Below are 18,652 nucleotides of genomic sequence, written 5' to 3' on the forward strand. Positions count from 1 at the left end.
CTCCACTTGTAGTCGGGCACTGATTTTTGGACAAAAGGCCAGAAGCATTCTCTCGCTCCCCAGTATTTCCCCATCCAGCTCCGCTCGCCCCAGGTTGCCAGAGCGCGGTGGGCACCATGCCCTGGTGTTGCAGGGGAGCCCTAGGAAACCATGCCGAAGGGTTAAATGCCTCTGTGCTGCAGCAAAACCGGGTGAAGCAGCATCTTATAAACAGTGTCTGCACCTGCCTCCATTGTCTGCACCTTGGCTGAGCAGGCACGGTTTTAAATAAGTCATTTTCCTTGGAGCAGCCACACGATGGTGGCCGAGACGAGGAGCTGGAGCAGAGCTGCCTGCGGGAGTGGGGTTGATCCTCCCGAGGGCTTAAAGCCCACCCGGAGATGTTCCAGCTGTGTTCGCAGGAGCAGGGCTGGTTGCACACCTCCGTCCTCTGGTGGGGCAGCGCGGAGAGGGCAGAGCAGCCGGCACTGCCCCAGCTCGGGCGGATGGATGGATGGATGGATGGATGGATGGATGGACGGATGGACAGATGGATGGATGGGTGGATGGACAGACGGATGTGTGGATGTACGGATGGGTGGACGGACAGACGGATGGGTGGGTGGATGGATGGACGGACAGATGGATGCGCACGCATTTATTGATAAATACACCGGACACACGCTACAAGAAAATCAAGCGGAGCCACGACTGGACACAAACTGCGAACCTTCATGTGGGTGTGGGGAGCGGCAGGGACCTCCCTCCCTACTGGCTGAACGGAGATGTGAACCTGGGGTGATGCCTTCACTGCCACGGGGCTTCTCAAGACATGGCCAAGCTCCGGCAACGAATCCTCCCCACCTCGTTGCCTTTTCCCTTGGCCACCTCCCTGCGTCCTCACCGAGAGGGGCCACGGGCAGTTTTTTGGGGGGGACGTGCCTTCCTCGGAGCCCTGGTGGAGGGTGAGAGAGGAGGAAGGAGCCACTCGGCAAGAGCTGGCGTGGAGGGGGCTTTGCAGGAAGGGTGGTGGGAAGGGGCCTCAGGACAGGGAGTTGAGCAGGCGCCTGTAGATGAAGCCCAGCTTCTCCCGCAGCGCCAGGAAGGTGGGCCGCTCCTCCGTGTTGCCGCTCCAGCACTCCAGCATGATGCTGTAGATCTCAGGGGGGCAGGAGCTGGGCCGGGGGAGGCGGTAGCCCCTGGTGATTTGCCGTACGGTTTCTTGGTTCGTCATTCCTGCAAGGAAGGAGAAGATTCCCCTCACTCTAACGGCGCCAGAGGACACCCCGATGGTGTGTCGTGACCTGCAACGGGCCAAGATGTCAAGCAGTGCTGCTACAAAATGGCATCAGCCACAGGCTCAGCATGGGATGGATCATCCAGCCCCCAGCACCTTCCAGCCCCCTGGGTTGTGCACCCCCTCTGCCAGCACCGAAAATCCCTCTAAGCAATCCCCAAAGTGAACAATCTCATGACACAGGAGGTGTTTCCAGCTCCACTGTGGAAGGAAAAGCTGCTTGGAGTGCAGATGGAGCGGTGCTGGAGGGGCCCACCAGCGCTACCTTCGTAGGGGATCTGCCCGTAGGTGAAGACTTCGTAGAGCAGGATCCCGTAGGACCAGACGTCGGACTTGAGGGAGTAGGTACGGTAGTTGGCTGCCTCCGGGGCTGTCCACTTCACCGGGATTTTGGTGCTGCTGCTGGTGGAGTAGATGTCATCCTGGAAAGGAATGGGAGAACGGTTTTGAGGGACTGAATGAGGAATGCAGCCGCTGCTTTTGGGGTCTTGCTGGGGTTGTGGTTTAGAGAAGGGGCAGCAGAGGCTGGCTGCAGCCTGGGGCAGCTCGGTGGCCTGCAGATCCTGCTGACTGACCTTGAGGAGCCGGGCCAGCCCAAAATCGGCGATTTTGCAGGTGAGTTCCTCTCCCACCAGGATGTTTCTGGCCGCCAAGTCCCGGTGGACAATGTGCTTCTCCTCCAGGTACCTCATCCCATCCGCCACTTGGCAGGCGATGTTGAGCAGGTGGGAGGTGCCCAGGGACTTCCCTTCAGGACCTGTTAACCCAAATGACCCAGGCATTTGGGGCAATCTAGCCACATCTATTTTAGGTGTCCTGGTTTGGGAGAAGACCCTGCGCTGGCAGTATGGGACCCGTTATTCCAGGGGGAGGTGAAGAACCTTAAATCTGAGGTCCCATCTAACCAGAGTTAACCATCCAACCCAACCACTCCCAGCACAGGTGGCATTGCCCAAACACAACCGAGGGGTTTCTGCGTGCTGGTGGGACACCAAAGGGATGACACCAGACTGTGTCTTCCAGTCTTGGGGTCACCCAGGACCTCCTCCACCAAGCCCCTAAGGATTGCTCTGCATTACGGCTGACAACAGGACAAAGACAGAGCTTGTTCTCTCTTAGGGTCCTCACTCGAGTTTGTAGGGCCACCTGGAGCCCTTCTGGCCCAGAGGCCCACTCCCCATGTTGCCACCAGCGGCACTCACTGTTGAGGTAGCTGTGGAGGTTGCCCTTCCGCATGAGCTCAGTTATGATGTACACGGGCTCATCCAGCGAGCAGACAGCGTGCAGCTGGATCAGCTTCTCGTGCCTCAAGCGCTTCAGGTTCTGGATCTCCTTGGTGAAGTCTTCTGCCTTCATGTCAGCTGGGGGGGGAAAGCCGGCGCGGCCATCATGAGCCACTTTCTCACCCAGACACTGGGTGCTCAGCACCGCTAATTTGGGATGAGGACCTTCCCCCGCCTGCAGCCCACCCCTGTTTTCAGGGCTGATACCTGCCCACCCAGCACCTCCGATCCAAACACCCGTGAGATGTTTCCCACGGGGCTTTGGATCCCATTTTCAGCGTCATTGTTCCACTGGGACTTATCACAAACCCGTCTGAATTAACTTAGCTTAATTTGACTTATCAATTATCACAAGCCCACTGGACTGAGCCATTTTGTAGAGGCGCAGCCCACACTTGGCTGGATCCACAGACCAGCGGCTACTTGCCAGCTCGGAAACAAAAGGGGGTGAACGTTGTGTCAGTGACCGAGAGACCCCGTAGACCACCACCGACGTCCTCTCCCCCACGCACCTTTGATGATCTTGATGGCCACCGGCACGGAGTTCCTCCACAGCCCTTCCCACACCTCTCCGAAGTAGCCCTCGCCCAGCTTCCTCCGCAGGGTGAACTCCCAGCGCGGGCGCTCCCAGCCGTCCCTCTCGGGGGGGGTCTGCGGAAGGGGCACGGCACGCTTGGACCCGCCGGGACCTGCGGCACGGCCAGCACCAGCTCTCGGTGCCGGTGGCAGCGCCCCGGGCACGGTGCAATAGTGGCCAAGTGCTCCCTGGGGGCACAAAGCGCGGGGCAGCCTCTGCAGGGGGCACGGCGTGCACGGGGACTGTGTAAATATCAGGAATTTGAGGTGTTCAAATCCCCCTCATCACCCCCCAAAGTGGCTTTTCTCTCTGTCCACCGCTAAATAAAAGTGACTAAATGAATATCGTTGCATGCGATGGCTGATCGAGACTTCAGGTCATTAAGCATTTCTTTTATCTGATGCCTTTCTATCTCACTCTCAAATTATTCACATGTTTAATTGTTATTTCTTAGCCACAATTGGTGAATGTATTTCTAATCTTCTAATCAGGAAGTGAGCTGGTAATTTGGGATTGGTATCGCAGTTGGATTTATGAGTGCCACGGTAATTAGCATGAAAACCATGTAAAAGCAATATGGTTTTATTATATTCTCAAAAAACTTGGAAGCACAGCTATTTCCTGACTCAGTATCGAAGGGACTTGTAGCAACGTGGTTTCTAGTCTTTGTCATGGAGCAAACATTTCAGAAAAGCTTGTGCATTTTGGCTGGACAAAAAGCCAGGGTAGGGCAGCTATACATACACGTAAATAATACCTTCACCCTTAACATGGCCAATAAAGCAAAGCTGACAGCTGAATTAATGGTGTATCTAAATTTTTAGTTTAACAGAGCTCAGATCCCAAAGGGATAGGCATTATTTCTATTTTTCCTTTTTTTTTTTTTTTCCTTTCCTTTCCTCTCTTCCCACTCTGGAAGTCTTCTAGGCAAAAAGTAACTAAATAAGTCAAACCTGCCAGGCACCTGCCAGCAAAAAAAAAAAAAACAGCAGATGTACCCAGCTCGGCCAAAAGGAGATTAAAAAATCCGGGGAAGGGGGCGGACGGCAGCGGCAGGAGCCGGTACGCACCGTGGGGCTGCAGGGCTGCAGCAAGGGGCTCTGGATGACCTTCCAGTTCTCGGTGTAGAAGGCGAGGAGCTCCTCCATGTCGGGGAAGGGGTGCCCCTTCTGGATGTACAGGCTGCCCCCGGGGCTCTTGCAGATGCGGAAATGGCTGACTTTGGCGTGGTTACGCACTGTAGGGAGCCCAGGAGGGGGAAATCTCAGCTCCTGCCCGCGTCCCGCTGAACCCCTCCGCTCCCACTCCCAGGCTCTTGAATTCCCCCTAAAGCAACTCAGTTCGCCCCGGAGCTTTGCGCCCCCTCCTTCCCCCAGCTCCCGGCTCAGCAGGCTCCTGGCAGTGGGTGGCTTTGGACCGGGGAGGCGATGCTTTGGCAGAGGAACTCATTCCCCATGCAAACGAGCTGCTCAGAGAGCACCTGAGTACACCGAGGTCGATGAATCAGAAGCGGCTGTACCTGCGGAAGGCACGCCGCGGCGTGGGGACTCTGGGGACGTGGGGCTTGCCAGGAATTTCTGGGAGATGTTTGGTTTGGAGAGGAGCAGAGGGGAGCAATGCTGCCCGGGCTGAACCTCCCAGGGAGCTGCCCAGGCCCTGGCAACCCGGAGTGGCAGCGTGCTTTTAGACAATCCTCGGATGACAAAAGCCACTGGAATGAAATTCCGGGAGTTAGGGCTGCAAAACTGTCATTAAACAGCGGTAAACTGTTCGTGGCTTTCGTACCCTTGGCAGGAGCAAGGCACTTTCCTTTGCCACGGTCCTCCAGCACTCCACGCCTGCACCCATTAGCTCTCCCCCTGCCTTTAGGAAGCAGTTAGCTCCTTTCAACAAGAAACTTTAAACGTATTTCCACATTTTTCTGCCCCTGTGCTGGCTGAGCCAGGAGCTGCTCCCGGGAACGGCCTGGCTCCTTTCCCTGTGCTCATTTCCTCTGGGTAATTGCCCCAAAATTACCTGAGAGAGAGTACTCGCCCTTGTTGCTCTCGCTGTCCCGGACGAGGAAGGAGCCGTGCTGGTTGGGAGGCGAGAGGAGGAGCTGCTCGGCCTCGCTGCGGCTGATCTTGCTGAAATACCAGCTGGGGGGAGAGCAGAGGCCGGTCAGAGCCAGGCCAGGGCCCCCCCAGGGCCAAGGACCTGGTCCCTGACCCCCAGGGCCAAGGGCCGGGGCAGGATGCAGCGGGGTTATGCACGCACAGGGTTCACACAGCCAGGGCTGCAGCAGTCCCCCAGAGCTCCAGCACCCTCACCCAGCCCCAGCTGAGCCAGGGGATGGGAGCAGCCCCCCCCAGCTTGCTCATCCTCCGAGCAGCCACCTCCCGAGTGGCACAGAGCCTGTAAACGCCTCTGCCCTCGTGCACCGTGGCCAGCCTGCACCCGGGGCTGCTTCATTTCCTTGCTTTCATGGGTACTTGTTGCATTTTAGCACAATTTCCTAAATTTCCTAACTTCAAACCATTTCCTTGTTGTTTTTGTTTGTTCGTTTGTTTGTTTTTATCTTCAGTGCTTGGCAGAAGGCATCTTTCACCCCTCTCCAAGTAAAACAAATTTCCAGCTTATCCTCTGCACGCACCAAGGCAGGGATATGGGCTGCGTTATCTTCCTTCCAAGCTCAGAAAACAGCAAAATTAGGAATTTCTGTCTCTTTTTGTGGGGCTGCACCCACCTGCCCTGCCAGGGGAGCAGGAGCTCCCCGCAGTGCTCGACCTGCAGCTCACAAGGAGCTCTCAGAGCCCTCCAACCCATGTCTCACCCACGCAGACCTCTCCCGGCTGCAGCGGCACGGTATGACAGCAATGCTGAGCCAAGACGGGGAGGACCCAGCCAACCCCCCCCCCCCCTTTTCATGCCACAAAATCCCCCGGCAAGAAAAGGCAGGTTGGCAGCTCGGGCCCAACGCCCGCGTGACGCACGCGAGCCCGGGGAAGAGGCTGCTTCGTTCAGCCCAACGCGGCCGGGACGTGCAAAGCCCGAGGTTTCGTCATTAGCCGGGATCCCCGGCGTCTGGGAAGCCGTGCAGGAAATTATACGTGATGGCTTTACTGCAGCTGAACAAATTACCACCCAGCTGCGACCTGCGGCTCCGGAGAGTCTGTGTGCCCAGGGCTCGCTCCGGCTGCAAAGCCGCGCACGTCGGCTGCTCACCGGCCCCGTGGCATCGTCCTCGCCCCCATCCCCGGGATGGGGTCCCACAAACATGGACAGACCCACGGGCACAGACCCGTGCTCAGTCTCAGCCTGCTGAACAGTTCTCTGCAACGGGAACGCAGCGCGGAGCTGAACCCCAGGTTCTCGACAGCGTGGTCCTAAATCTCGCCGATTTGCCCCAAAGCGCAGGCAGGGTGGGGAGGGAGGGTCTTTCCCATCCCGCTGGCTGCAGGCTGTGCCCCTGCCCCTGCTTTCCTTTACCCCCAGCTGGGGGACAGCGGGAGCCTGCATGGTGATGACCTCCGCCTGCATCCCCACCGCTGAGCACCACTCAGGACCCCGTGCAGGAGAGCAGCAGCCTCTCAGGGCGCTTTGCCTGGCGTGTTGGGACCGGGCTGTCTCGTGCAACGACAAGCCCAGGTTTTCCCCAGCTGGGAGAGGGCTGGGAGGCTAACCCAGCTCCGTGCAGGTGGGAGAGGCGGCGACAGGGAAGGAACCCCAGGTCCTGGGTGCATGAGAACAGCCCAGGCACAGCTTGGTCTTAAAAAGCTTCAGGCTTCCCCGGCGGGTCTCAACCCAAACCATTTCTCCCCATGTTCCCGGGCTCTTTGGAGCCGGCAGGGCTCAGACGCAGCTCCTGGCAGCTTCCCCAGCTCCATCCCTCCCTGCTGCCTCCCCAGGAATGCAGGGAGAGAGGCAGAGGAGCTGGAGCAAGCGGTGACCCGCTCTTTCGGCACCGCAGCTACCCCCGTGCACATCTCCTCCTGGTCCACCCGGTCCCTTGCCAGGGTTTGACACCAGGGAAGGGGAACCGGCATCGCTGCCCCTGCTGCGTCCCCACGCACCGAACACCTCCACCCCACTAATATCGCTCTCAGGAGCAGGAAAACCTCCTCGATGGGTCCCACGGCAGCCCTGTAAAAGCTGGGGACGAGGAGTTTGTGCTCCTGCTGCCTTTCTCCACGGGGCCACCCTGCCACCCGCCACGGACACGCGTCGGGGTCCGAGCCCCGGGTACTTACGGCCGGTGAGCGGAGGAGCCCTGACTGAGGTTGGCCACGTAGGCGGCGGGGACGTAACCCATGGCCGGTTCCCCCAGCAGCCTCCGGGCTAAGACATACTCTCCTTCTTCTCTGAGGACACGCAGTTTGTCCCCTGCGCTTATGCTCAGTTCGTCTGCACTGCGGGCTGTGAAAGCGTATAAAGCGATAAAGAGAGAGGACTTTGGGATGAAGGAAACCGAGCTGGGCTCCGAGTGCAGCGAAACAGAATCGGAACCAAAGTACCCCAGCGAGCAGCTATCCGGGCCGGAGCGGGGCCACAGCTTGTTCCAGAAGGATGTCAAGAAGGTCAAACGCTTGCGGACGAACTGCTCCATCCCCGGAGGGGGACGTGGTGCCCGGCCGCCGCTGCTCTCCTTTTCCTATGTCCTTCGGGAAGCCGGAGGAAGGGGTGCGCTGGGGTTCATCCCGCCGGCCCCGGGCCCTGCGCGTGCCGGCAGCTCGCCGCCTTCGTCCCGACCGGCATGTGCGTCTGGGCGCCCGGCGCCGCCAAGTTCCTATTTCTGAAAGTGAAACTGGTCGGGCTGGTGGGGTGGCTGCTGGGGTGGGTGCGCGGGCGGGACGCGGCTGCAGGCGGCAGCCCCGGCGCGCACCTGCGGGCACATCTGGCAGACCGGCACAGCTGGAGCTGCGGTGCGGCCGGGAAGGAGAAAGGCTTCTCCCTCTCTCTTTTTTTTTTTTTTTTTTTCCTTTTTAATTATTATTTTAACGCCTGCTCTCACGCTCGTTGCCGGAGCGCAGCTCTCTGCTTCTGTAAGCAGCTCTTGTGATGAAGTGGCAGGCTCCGGTTAATAGTCTCGGGCTGTGGGAGGGTGTTTTTGTTTTCTAGAGGAAAATAATTGCATCCACAAATGTGCAAGGGTTAAAAAGAATTAGGGAAATAACCTAGAAGAGACCTGAAGTGGTTTGGGTGTTTGATGGGGGAACGTTGTGGGGTTTTGCACACCAGAACCCTTCTCCCTTGGGTCTGCATTGGCCTCCAAGCATCACCCCGCTGAAGCATTCCCCTCTTCCCATTGATTTCCCTTTCTCATTACAAGGGATTTCCAAGGAATCCGCTTCCCAGATCCCTCAGGATCTTGCCCAGCCTGTGGCAGGGATGGGACCCCCCCCCCCCAGCACCCACTGGCCATCATCGGCCACAGCACCAGCATCAGCCCCAGGCACTCGCGTGCCCCCTGCAGCCAAGCCCTCACCCACAGCCTCGTGTGGCCGATTTGCACACCCGTGGCACCAGCAGCCCCGCTCACAGCCGGACACAAACACACAGCAAAGCCCCTGCCAACCCCCAGCAGCTGCAGAAGGATGGATTTACACCTCACATAAGGGTAGCACACTTTAAGCTGCCTGCAACACTCTTCTCTGCTGAGAAATCCCAACTGCGGCCCCCCCAAGTCGCCCCTGCATGGGTTTTGTCACTTAAATGTTTCATCTAATTAGGGGGAGGTTTGCGCTCGGTGCGAGCTACTCCCCCAGGAACTCAGCTCCTGCCCCTGAGCCTGTTATTTTGATCCTCCCCTGCTGTAATTGCTGCAGATAGCTCGCTTTGGGTGTGCAGCTGGGTTTTCAAAGCAACTTGGAAAAAAAAAGGAACATTTATTGTAGTGGGTCCAAGCTGAGGACTGCTACTTCAGTCAGGCCCTGAAGCAGCCTCTTCCCAGGTAGGGCTGTGCCATACGACTTCGAAGTCTCCACCTGAATGGCTTTGGGGATTTTTCACGCTCTTGGTGGCACACACAGACATTTAATTTCTCTGTGTATTTTTCCCACTTGAGAAAAACAGAGGATGGTGGACAAAAAGGGTCTGCAACTCCAGTGGGGGAAAAATCAGCGGCCGTCCTCCCCTCTGTTGTCCTTCAGCAGCACTTTTGACAAGCCTGCTCCTCACGTCATGCTCCATGGGGAAGGAAATGGGCTGCCTGCTTATGCATTTAGAGATTATCTGATCAGATCGAGCACCAAACGTTTATGCCTTGCTGTTTTGAATGGGGACTTGGTAAACTTGTGGTTTGCAGAAGGAGACTGGAGTCTGATTTACCTTTATTGACCTCTGCCGGATTAGACTCTCTAGTGGTACGACCGATAGACGAGTGCAGCTGATTTATAACACACAAGGCTTTGGACCTTGATTTGCACCTAAATGAAAGAGTACTTCAAAATGACAAACATCCCTGAGGACTAAATACTGCCTCCGAGCCGAGCTCAGCAGACATGCATAGCACACACTCATCACTGCAAACCTCCGTCTACACAGCACACGCACGCACGGCTCCGAGTCCCACGCCAGGAACCAGCTGATAAATCACCACCTTTTTCAGTATCTTTTTTATTTTTCTATTAAGTTCCAGGAGCATCCCTGCTGCTTTGAATCCCTTTCGTACTATAACACACCTAAAAACAGAGGAGAAAAAAAAGCATATCCGTAAAAAGTTTTTGATCCTTGCACTGGGGGAAGAAAGGTGGGAGGACAGAGGAAAAGTGAAAAAGGTAAGGACGGCACAGATCCCTAATGGGTCAAGTATTTTCTCTCGGTCCCTGTGGTTGGTTTTCACAGACGTATTAAAACCAACCTGCCCACGGATTTGTGGCTATGGCGAGCACACAGGGACCTTAGTTCTAGCACCACTAAAAAGCACCTCCAAAGAGCAAGGAAACCAGAAGACCTGTTCTGTGGAGCTGGTTACAGACTCCTGGTTTGGTTGCAGAGCACCTAGGAGCAATAAACACAAACAGCACTTTGCATTCATCAATGTGTCAAACGCTGCACATCATGTTCTTCCGCACTAATTGACGGAAACCAGCAGCTCCCCCCTCCACTAACGAGGGCGCCCATTACATCTAATTATCCGAGGTTCTGTTCCAGGTCCTGTTACGTTTACACTCAAAACACATCTTCCAGCGAAGAGCCTTTTGGGAGGAAAAAAAAAAAAAAAAAAAGGGAGAGAAACAGCAATCTAATTAAAACCCTCGGACAGGCAGAAACTTGGAGAATGTGGTTCATGTTTGAGCGCTGGGCACATAACTGGAGGTCACTCGCAGGGTAATATAACTCAGGACGTGCCACTTGTTACCAAACAGATGGCACAGAACGGTGGCTGATCTCAGCAAGTTTTTTTTTGTTGTTGTTGTTGTTTTGTTTTTTGTTTTGTTGTTTTTTTTTAAACCCCACCCGGATTTCTCCAGATGCTTCCTGGCACAAGGGCTCGGAGACAGCGCGTTTGAGAGAGGTTGTGCTTCATCGTGAACCTCAATCGGGTGCCCAGGGACATTGCAGAGTAGGGCGGTGGATGACGATGGGGTGCGTGGGAAGAGAAGGGCACGACAGTGACACTGAAGCAGCCTCGGCTATCCTCCATTTCCTGGGGACGTGTGGCAGAAGGTGGCATCTCGGCAGACTGCTGCTCTGCCACCATCACACAGGGCAAGTGCCAGAGCCCGTCTCAGAGGCTGACGAGCAGAGGAGGTCTGGGAGATGGAGGGCTCGGAGCAGTAAGTGCAGGGGCTCAATGCAGGCAGAAGTACGGTCGTCCTGGGACGGAGGCGGTGCAGGAGACAGGAGAGGAGGCAGAGCATCGCGGGGGCTCGTGGGTTGCTCTTTCGGAGCCCTCTGGGAGTGGGTTGGGCTGGCTGGTGGAGAGCAGGAGTGCAGGTCACTGGGCACCTGAAATGGTGTAGGAAAACAGAAAAACTCCATGGGAGGCAGCTGGAGGCCGAGCTCACCATTGGTACAGTGCCTGGCATGCCTCGGGTATGCATGACTGCAGTATAAAACCAGCAGTAATCCTTTAAAACCACACAGACACTTTTCAGGGACCCTGTAGACCCTACAGTACTCTTCAAGGATCTGCAAACGATGTCAAGAAAAAGCCAATTTACACGGGTCACACTGCAACCAATGGTTGTCAAATTTCTAACGGGGACCAATGTTTGGCCAGTAAATCTGTAAGAATCCACATACCAAACCAGGCTGGAAATGGCATGGCCAGCCTACAGGCTTCCCCTTCTGTTTTCCACTGTGATTATCAGCACAGACCAGGCTTTGCTTGCCCTCTCCTGTAATGTGACTTCCAGAGGATGCTCCTCCTAGCACACACTGCCTGGCAAAGCAATGCTTCTGCATAACTCCTCTGCTCTTGTCCCTAGAGTAATCATTTGCAACATGTAAAAACTATTAAATGCCTCCTCCAGACTGGCAGGTGCCAGCAAATTGTTTATCCTCTCCTCCACAGCTGCAGGGATATCTATAGGAAGTGGTAAAGGATCTCAGCCTGTGCTCACCGTGACCCTGAGCACGGGGAACCAGAGGTCTTGCAGACCACAGCTGAGCAGCGGCAGGAGTCCCCGCGCTGAGCGGTGCTTACAGCAGTCCTGCTCCCTTGGCTGGAGCTGAGCAAACAGAGGACTGGTGCTTTCAAGAGAGAGTGACTCGGGGGGGGAAATCTCTGTCAATACGTAAGCAAATAATGGATTGCTCCACCTGCCCAGGTGTCCTCGTTACCCCGAGGAGGAACCAGTCCACCCACTCCATCGCTACGCTTTCTGATATCTCTTCGCCACAAAGGGAGGCTGTTGGATTTGGGGCTGTGGTATTAAGCGTTGCTAGAAGAAATCTACCCGGAGTCCCAGAGAACAGACCTCAGACACCTCACCCAGTCCACCTCGTCCATCCTATACTTATGTCTTTCCCCATCTTTGCCAAACCAGTTCTTAAAAGACCTCCAGGAATGGATATGCCACAAGGTCCCCAGACAACCCATTCCAGTGAGTCACTAATCATTACTGTTAGAAATGGTGTCTAACCTGCTGCATTTAAGCACATTACCTCTTGTCCCATTCACCACTGGATTGCTCCATCCCTTTCTGCAGTCTCTTCTGTAGGTGAAGACTGCTCGGGTGTCCCACCACATCCTCCTGGAGGACCCCAGCCCAGAACAAACACACTTACCTTGTACAAAGAGGCAACACGGTCATCTTTTTCTCCATTTGTCTCCAGTCTTCTTCCCCTGTCCATACGTGCTGGTGTTCCTGTGGTGCCACCTCAGCTGGCTCTCTAGGACATTCACCTGGTGGGGATATAAAACCAGCAGCTCTAGGAGGAGTCTGCACTATTGCACAGACAATCTGTAACTTGTTCCAGTAGAACAAAAAAGTGCCAGCTCAAGTCAATCTCACTGAGCCTCAAACTTGCATTTCACCCTGCAGTTGTGGAGGTCTGAGCTCACAGAGCTCGACTCCATCTCCTCTCCCAGCTCTACCTCCTCTGTACCTGTCAGCTCCCTTTGGTCAGATGGTTGCTTGTGGCTCTGGAGGGCACAGAAGCTGCAGAGAGCTAAATCCTGCTCCAGACTCCAGAGAAGACAAATATCAAAGCACACAGTTTTACCTGCTTCCGTAGGGAAGCAACTGTCTTCTCCAGTTCACCCACAAGGGACTCGAGATTCTTTCTGGAAGAAGAGCTTGGAGAAGGGACCTCATTTCTGGGGAGAGGGATAAAAAGTGAAAGGGATTACAGAAACATTGACTTCCTGGATTACAGAATCGTTCTGCCTTCTCCAACATCAGCCTCCAAATAATAAACGGGGCGCAGAAGAGCCCAACTACCAGCTTTGCCTGCCAAGGGAGGTCAGTTAAACAGCCACTTATGGTGTCACTGATGTGCCCAGATATTTGAACAGCAGAGTCATGCTTTGTGCTAAAGTGTCAGAGGACTTTGATCAAGCTCAGCATTGACTTACTGAAACTCTCCAGGCCTCAGTGCAGAATGCCAATGTTAAAGGCCCGAATGGAGTACGTTATTAAAAATTCTCTTATACTTCAGAACAGAAACAAAAGAAGGGGCAATACTGCACCTGGGGAAGGCAGGCTTATGCTTGGCAGGGTTTTCTTCTGGGTAGCTGAATCCAGGAGACCTCTTGCTTCGGAAGCGCTGAGAAAGCGCCCTGAATTGCCCACGTGTCTGGCAGTCTTGGGAAGGAAAGGAAAGCGTGCATGAGCACTCGTCTTTAATGAACCATTCATCCTGAAGTGATGTGTGAACAAGTCAGTGCTGCTCTCCTTCCCCACCCACCCTCGGTGCCTCTCTTACAGCAGAGTGAAGGAGACAGCAAAGGTGCATAACAGGGCGTGCACCGCGCAGGGATTCCCGTGTCTTGGGAGAACATCTGTAGCCAGAATATAGCACAAAGAGACCATGGCAGGATGTGCGCTTTAATGGAGGAGCTTTACCCGCTCCCAAATGTGTTTGCTCGGCTATATGTGGTGGAGATCACCATGCCTACACCCTATTTCAGTCTCACCCCCCTAAGCACGAGCTATCAGCTGCCGCCAGACACAGAAGCACTGAACTCGGTGGACCCTTGGCCAAATCCATCGCAGCTATTCTCCTCGCCTAACACTTGATTCTCATGGTGCACCATGAAACCAGCTCCTGACATTTCACACAAAGAGATGGCACTGGGTGATGCCCCCCAGGGCCATCAGCCTCCTTCCCACCTTCGCAGCAGTCCTGCCAGAAGCGCAGGTCCACCGCGGGAATCTCCTCGCAGCCAACCATGCCCTGGGGGTACGACGCCACCCGGAAGACGTCTCTCTGCAGCTGCTGGATGTGGTCGCTGTTGTCACAGATGACACGAGCGAGGGACGCCTGCCTGATCTGAGTCAGCTGCGCCGGTGTGAAGACTCCAGGATTCTCATACCAAAACCTGCAGTGTGTGGTAATCACAGCGTGACTCAGGAGTAGAAGAGGACAGGGAGTGAGGCTGGGAGAGGGAGAAGAGTTCCTCTACATCTGCGTGGCTGCACTGAGACCACTGAAAGGGGCTTTTATTCGGTTGTCAGACAACTGTAAAGCCACGAACCCCCATGAGCTGCTGGCCAGATCTGAGTGCCACCACCCCACACATACAGCCCCTTGCAGGAGAATCCCAAGCTCCAAAGAGCTCTGCTGCAGCAGGCTGGGAGATGTGTGGGTGGGTCTGCAGTGTTCCTGCCCTAAGTGCATCACCAGGCCAAGAAGGCTCTCACTTGCACAAGGAGCGAACGGGAAATTTGCTCCTATGGATATTTTCAGCATTTTGAGGAGACAACGGACACATCCTCAGTGGTGTCCAGTGTCCTGTGGAAAGGGAATTGTTAAATCATGAAAGGACACACTGACAGTAACTGTGGCAAGTCCTCCCTCAAATACCGGGCAGAGGAAACCCTGCCTAGTATCATAAAAGAAGCAACAGTCAAAAATGACAGGTTCTGTTGTTACCTCAAAGGGGGCAAATGTCCTCAAATAGAATACCAAAGACTTTAGGTTGACTCTGATGACTATACCTGTCTCCATGCCTCAGCCTGCTGAACTGTGTTGTTAACAAGCACATCAGCGTTGGTCCAACTCTGGTACCAGGGACAAGATCCTCCACCATCAGTGCTGGAAACAGGTCAATGTTTTTGGTAGTTCCATATAAGCTGAGGGATAAAATATATATTTAAAAAAAAATCATTTAGAGACTATCAAAGAGTGGAGACAAATCTGATCCCATTGTAGGAATTTGTATGCCAGTATGGGCAATATTTCTAATGGTCTTATCTAAACGGAAATGGGATAAAGGTCTGTCCTGGAAAGAGTAAGCTAATGGTAGCCAGTGCAGATAGGAGGCAGTTTAGTCTCACTGGAAAACAGCTCTAAGGCTCAATCTGCTCCCAAACTACACCACACCAGTGCCTGACAACAACTCACTCAGAACCAGCCTGATCACTCAGAGAGACCTGATTTATCTTACCCTGTTCTTAAACCACAGTTATTAACTTATCCTAATATCTGTGGGCAGTGATATCTGGGAGGTTATTTAAGGGGTGTTCTGGCAAGAGCAGACACTTTTCACTGACTGATCTGCAGCAATTCTGATGCTTCCAAGTCCAAGCTGCAGTACCTCCTGAGCTTTTCCCTGATCTCCAAGTTCTTTATCTCATTTCTGAGGTCCTCAAATTCCTGTGCAGACGAGAGGTTGCAGAAGACCCTGAAGTCGTTGTACGGTGGGATGCCGTGGTCTCGTCCTCGCTGGATGTTGATAGCGGCCAAGTCCAGTGAGACGGAGTGTGCCATGGAGAAGAGTTTCTCTGTCAGCTCCATGTTGAGGAGTTCGGAGGGGACCCGCATCTTCCCAGGAACCCCAAAGAGCCCGCGGAGGAGGGGGTCGATCCCACCCTCCTGCGTGATCCTGAAAGGGGAGAAGAAGGCCTTGTGCAGGGGGACGTGGCCATGGCGGATGGGCTGGAAGGTTTCATTCAGCCGGTACAGGATGGGGTTGATCAAAGTGTGCCCGAAGCGGAAGGCAGCGGTGGCAAAGGCGTTGAGAATCCCTGCGTTGACGTTGGGGTCGTAGCCTTTGTACTCACCCAGCATCTTCATCCCAGCTTCCCCGAGGATCTTAGGCAGCCAGTGGGCATAGGTGATATGCTGCATCTGGGCACCCACGATCTTCCGCGCCTCGTGATACAGGAGGTCTCCGTCCCAGTGGGGATTGAGGGTCGAGAGCTCCGTGGCGATGCGGTTGTGCTCCCTGAACCACAGGGTGTGCATGGCCGTGAGGCCCAGCTGCTCGTTGGCGCGGTGGTCTCCCGCCAGGAAGCACGGCACGGGGCTCTCGTTCTCATCCCGCATGCACTCGGTGGGTGGCCCCACGGCAAAGGGAAGGAGAGGCTTCCCCGAGCCGGGCACGACCTGCCCTTGCTTCAGCAACCCTTTCTGGCTGCTGAGATCCCGCAGTTCCCTCGATTCCTGCTCTGTGCTGCCGTACACGTTGGAGGCATCGATGTAGGAGGTCAAGTGGTTGATCTGCTCCCTGGCGTAGACGGAGTTCATCAGCAACGAGGTCATCCCGCTGCCGCACACGGGGCTGGAGCGGACGAAGAACATGCAGCGCCCGTTCCTCACGCGGGGATCGTTGGCGGGGATGAGGACGGAGAAGCACGGCGGGTCGTTGCTGCACACCTGGCTGCAGGGCGCCCCGTCCGAGAAGCGGGACATGCTGATGGCTGCCACCGTCTGGTCCATGTCGTGGTCCAGGAACTGGCCCCACTGCATCAGCATGTGCGTGAACTGCTCGTCAGGGGTGACGGTCTCGGTCCCGACCATGGTGGTGGAGACGAGGCGGGGTAAAGGAAGGGGCAGGTCCCTGGCGTCTTCTGATAAGGAAAACCCTCGGGGGAGGTTAAATCCGTTCTGGTAGGCAGGTTTGAGGAGCCGCTGGAAGGCCGTGAGGGACGCACCCCACATCGGGTGCTGGAGGTTGTTGCAAGAGCCGTCGTGGGTCCGGTACTTCTTGTGGAAGCAGATATCCGAGCAGTTTGGGGTACGGCGGTGAGCAGAGCAGCCCGACAGGTTCGCGATCATGTTCAGGTAGTGAGGAGACACCAAGTCATTGTAACGATAACCTGGGAAGGAAAACAAAGAGCACCACATCGGACCACAGCCGGTTCCTGCTGTCCCACGTAAGGGTGCTGCCTGAAACCTGCTGCTGGGATCCTCAGGATGGGCACGGGGAGGCCGTATCTCAGTGTGGTGTCGCTACGTAATTTACAGAAAGTCTGGAAGCACAGGATTATATCAGACCCACAGAGAAGGAGGGAGAATAGTTTAGTACAAACCACGCAGAGATGGAAACCAGAAGCGCTGTGGCTGGCATGCCAAACAGCTGGGGTGATCTTCTGCAGTTTGCTCTGGGTTTATTTCCCATCTCTCTGGGTTATTGCCGCAACCTCGAGCATCCCTGATGAGCCCAATTCTACGTGACGAGCAGCAGGGAAGCTGTGGGTGACTGCCAGGGCGCTGCACAGAGCGAAAAGCGCTGAATAATGCTGCGCTGTGCGGATGCTGGCGGGGAGCGAGGAGGAAGGCTGGCGGTCCGACGAGCCCGGACCAGCCCTGCAGTTCCTCGCAGCCTGGAGCGGATCCAGGCAGGTAAAAGTATTTACGGGCCCAAACATACGTGCCTGCTGACTAACACGTATAGGTAGAAACATGCAGCGGATGGAAACGTCTGATGGGTACAAAGGAAGACCCAGCTAGCAAACTTTGGAGCCCCGCTGCTGGATGCTGACCTTTGGGCAGCAATGTGGTGCATTGCTTTGTTGCTTGCTATCCTGCTTTGATAAAAGGAACCGGGGAGGCTGGAACTGGCCCAAGTTTGCAGCTCAAAGGTCAAAGTACTAAAAGTGAGATCACAGAGAGGAAAGGCAGAAGTGAAATCCCCATCCTCTGTTACAGCACCCAAATACTCCAGGGTTTTCGGTATTTTTCTTGTTGCCACTTGGAGGGCAGGAATCACCTCTGCCCAGGCTGCTGAGGAACTGAAACTCAGATCCACAAAGTCACTCAGATGCCTGACCCCCTTTTTTTTAGGGCTGAGAAAGGTAGACGGGTAAATATTAGTAAATATTAGGGTCTTCATAGCCAATTGGGAGATCTTTAGCAAAATGGGGAACCGAACCACTTTCACGAGTACCAGGTTGGTACAGCAACCACAAGAACAGCCCCTGGCTGTTATGAAAACCATTAGATGTTAGAAAGAATTGTGACCCAGACAGCACATTTCTTGACATAATCACAATTAATCTAGACTCTTGGTAGAACATTACACTTTCTAAACTTTCTAGATACCTACACATTGTTCTTTTAATTTAATCCTACTCACATGGTTAAGAAGGGAAATGAAATCTCTCCTACCTGTGACATTCACGTCCACAATTAAGCCTTGTTGCACATGTTCCTGAATCAGCTGCAAGGTCCTTTCAAAGATCTCACCTGCCCTGGCTGTTTCAATGGTGTAGGGGTCCCGGGGGTAACGGAAGAGAGCCAGCAAGTCATTGGGTGTCTTGGGGCGTCTGTTTCAAGGAATTAGAAGAGATGCAGGAACATTAAAATAAATACCCTGTGTTCAGAGCAGTGAGACTGCAGGAATCAGGCTCTAAGCCTGGTCTGGTGATTGACCCCCAAAACTAGTGCATATGAATGTGGTTTGCCTGAATGTTACAGATGATTACAGAAGAGATATTTCCCCCGAGGAAAATACACGTATTTAATTTCCTCAGTATCTCTCCCTTTTTTTTTTTTTTTCCTGCTATATAGTAATTTATTTTTTAATAGCTGAAACTCTGAGGTTTTGGGCTTAATACAAAGTGTTTATTTTTTCATCAAAACATATGTTGGGATGGAAGAGGAAGGAATTGTCATTCTCTCAGAAGTCTTTTTTCATTACGG

At 54.5% G+C, this 18,652-nt stretch overlaps 2 protein-coding genes across 4 annotated transcripts in view; both read right to left on the minus strand.

Annotated features, from left to right (window-relative positions):
- Positions 1-622: 622 nt before the first annotated feature.
- SRMS (src-related kinase lacking C-terminal regulatory tyrosine and N-terminal myristylation sites) lies at positions 623-8,028 on the minus strand. 2 transcript variants are annotated; one of them, XM_040576083.1, is made up of 8 exons: positions 7,366-8,028; positions 5,153-5,274; positions 4,207-4,373; positions 3,072-3,210; positions 2,479-2,637; positions 1,852-2,033; positions 1,542-1,698; positions 623-1,215 (listed from the first exon to the last, which is right to left on the minus strand). In XM_040576083.1, exons 1-8 carry the CDS (start codon positions 7,719-7,721, stop codon positions 1,022-1,024), a joined length of 1,476 nt encoding a protein of 491 aa, XP_040432017.1. In that variant the 5' UTR covers positions 7,722-8,028; the 3' UTR covers positions 623-1,021. The 2 variants fall into 2 exon arrangements, with proteins under 2 accessions (XP_040432017.1, XP_040432018.1); XM_040576084.1 differs by having other exon boundaries at positions 7,630-8,027.
- A 2,508-nt stretch (positions 8,029-10,536) lies between these two features.
- LOC121078895 (peroxidasin homolog) overlaps positions 10,537-18,652 on the minus strand; it is a 44,360-nt gene continuing 36,244 nt past the window's right edge. For both annotated transcript variants that reach the window (XM_040575552.1, XM_040575550.1), the window contains exons 16-23: positions 18,119-18,276; positions 15,324-16,827; positions 14,725-14,859; positions 13,897-14,105; positions 13,254-13,368; positions 12,788-12,881; positions 12,350-12,467; positions 10,537-11,065 (exon numbers count right to left, since the gene is read on the minus strand). In XM_040575552.1, coding sequence (XP_040431486.1) covers positions 12,372-12,467; positions 12,788-12,881; positions 13,254-13,368; positions 13,897-14,105; positions 14,725-14,859; positions 15,324-16,827; positions 18,119-18,276 — 2,311 coding nt within the window. In that variant the 3' untranslated portion in view covers positions 10,537-11,065; positions 12,350-12,371. The remainder of the gene's footprint in view (positions 11,066-12,349; positions 12,468-12,787; positions 12,882-13,253; positions 13,369-13,896; positions 14,106-14,724; positions 14,860-15,323; positions 16,828-18,118; positions 18,277-18,652) is intronic.

Source organism: Cygnus olor, chromosome 16 (assembly GCF_009769625.2).
Source record: "Cygnus olor isolate bCygOlo1 chromosome 16, bCygOlo1.pri.v2, whole genome shotgun sequence".
NCBI classification, from domain to species: domain Eukaryota; kingdom Metazoa; phylum Chordata; class Aves; order Anseriformes; family Anatidae; genus Cygnus; species Cygnus olor.

Bases quoted from the DNA above. Each gene is read 5' to 3' on its own strand.
- SRMS (XM_040576083.1), bottom strand. From the start codon at position 7,721: ATGGAGCAGTTCGTCCGCAAGCGTTTGACCTTCTTGACATCCTTCTGG. The intron at 3,211-4,206 runs GTGCGTACCGGC...CCCCTTCCGCAG, and splicing joins TGCAGCCCTGCAGCCCCACG to ACCCCCCCCGAGAGGGACGG. The intron at 2,638-3,071 runs GTGCGTGGGGGA...TTCCCCCCCCAG, and splicing joins GGCCATCAAGATCATCAAAG to CTGACATGAAGGCAGAAGAC.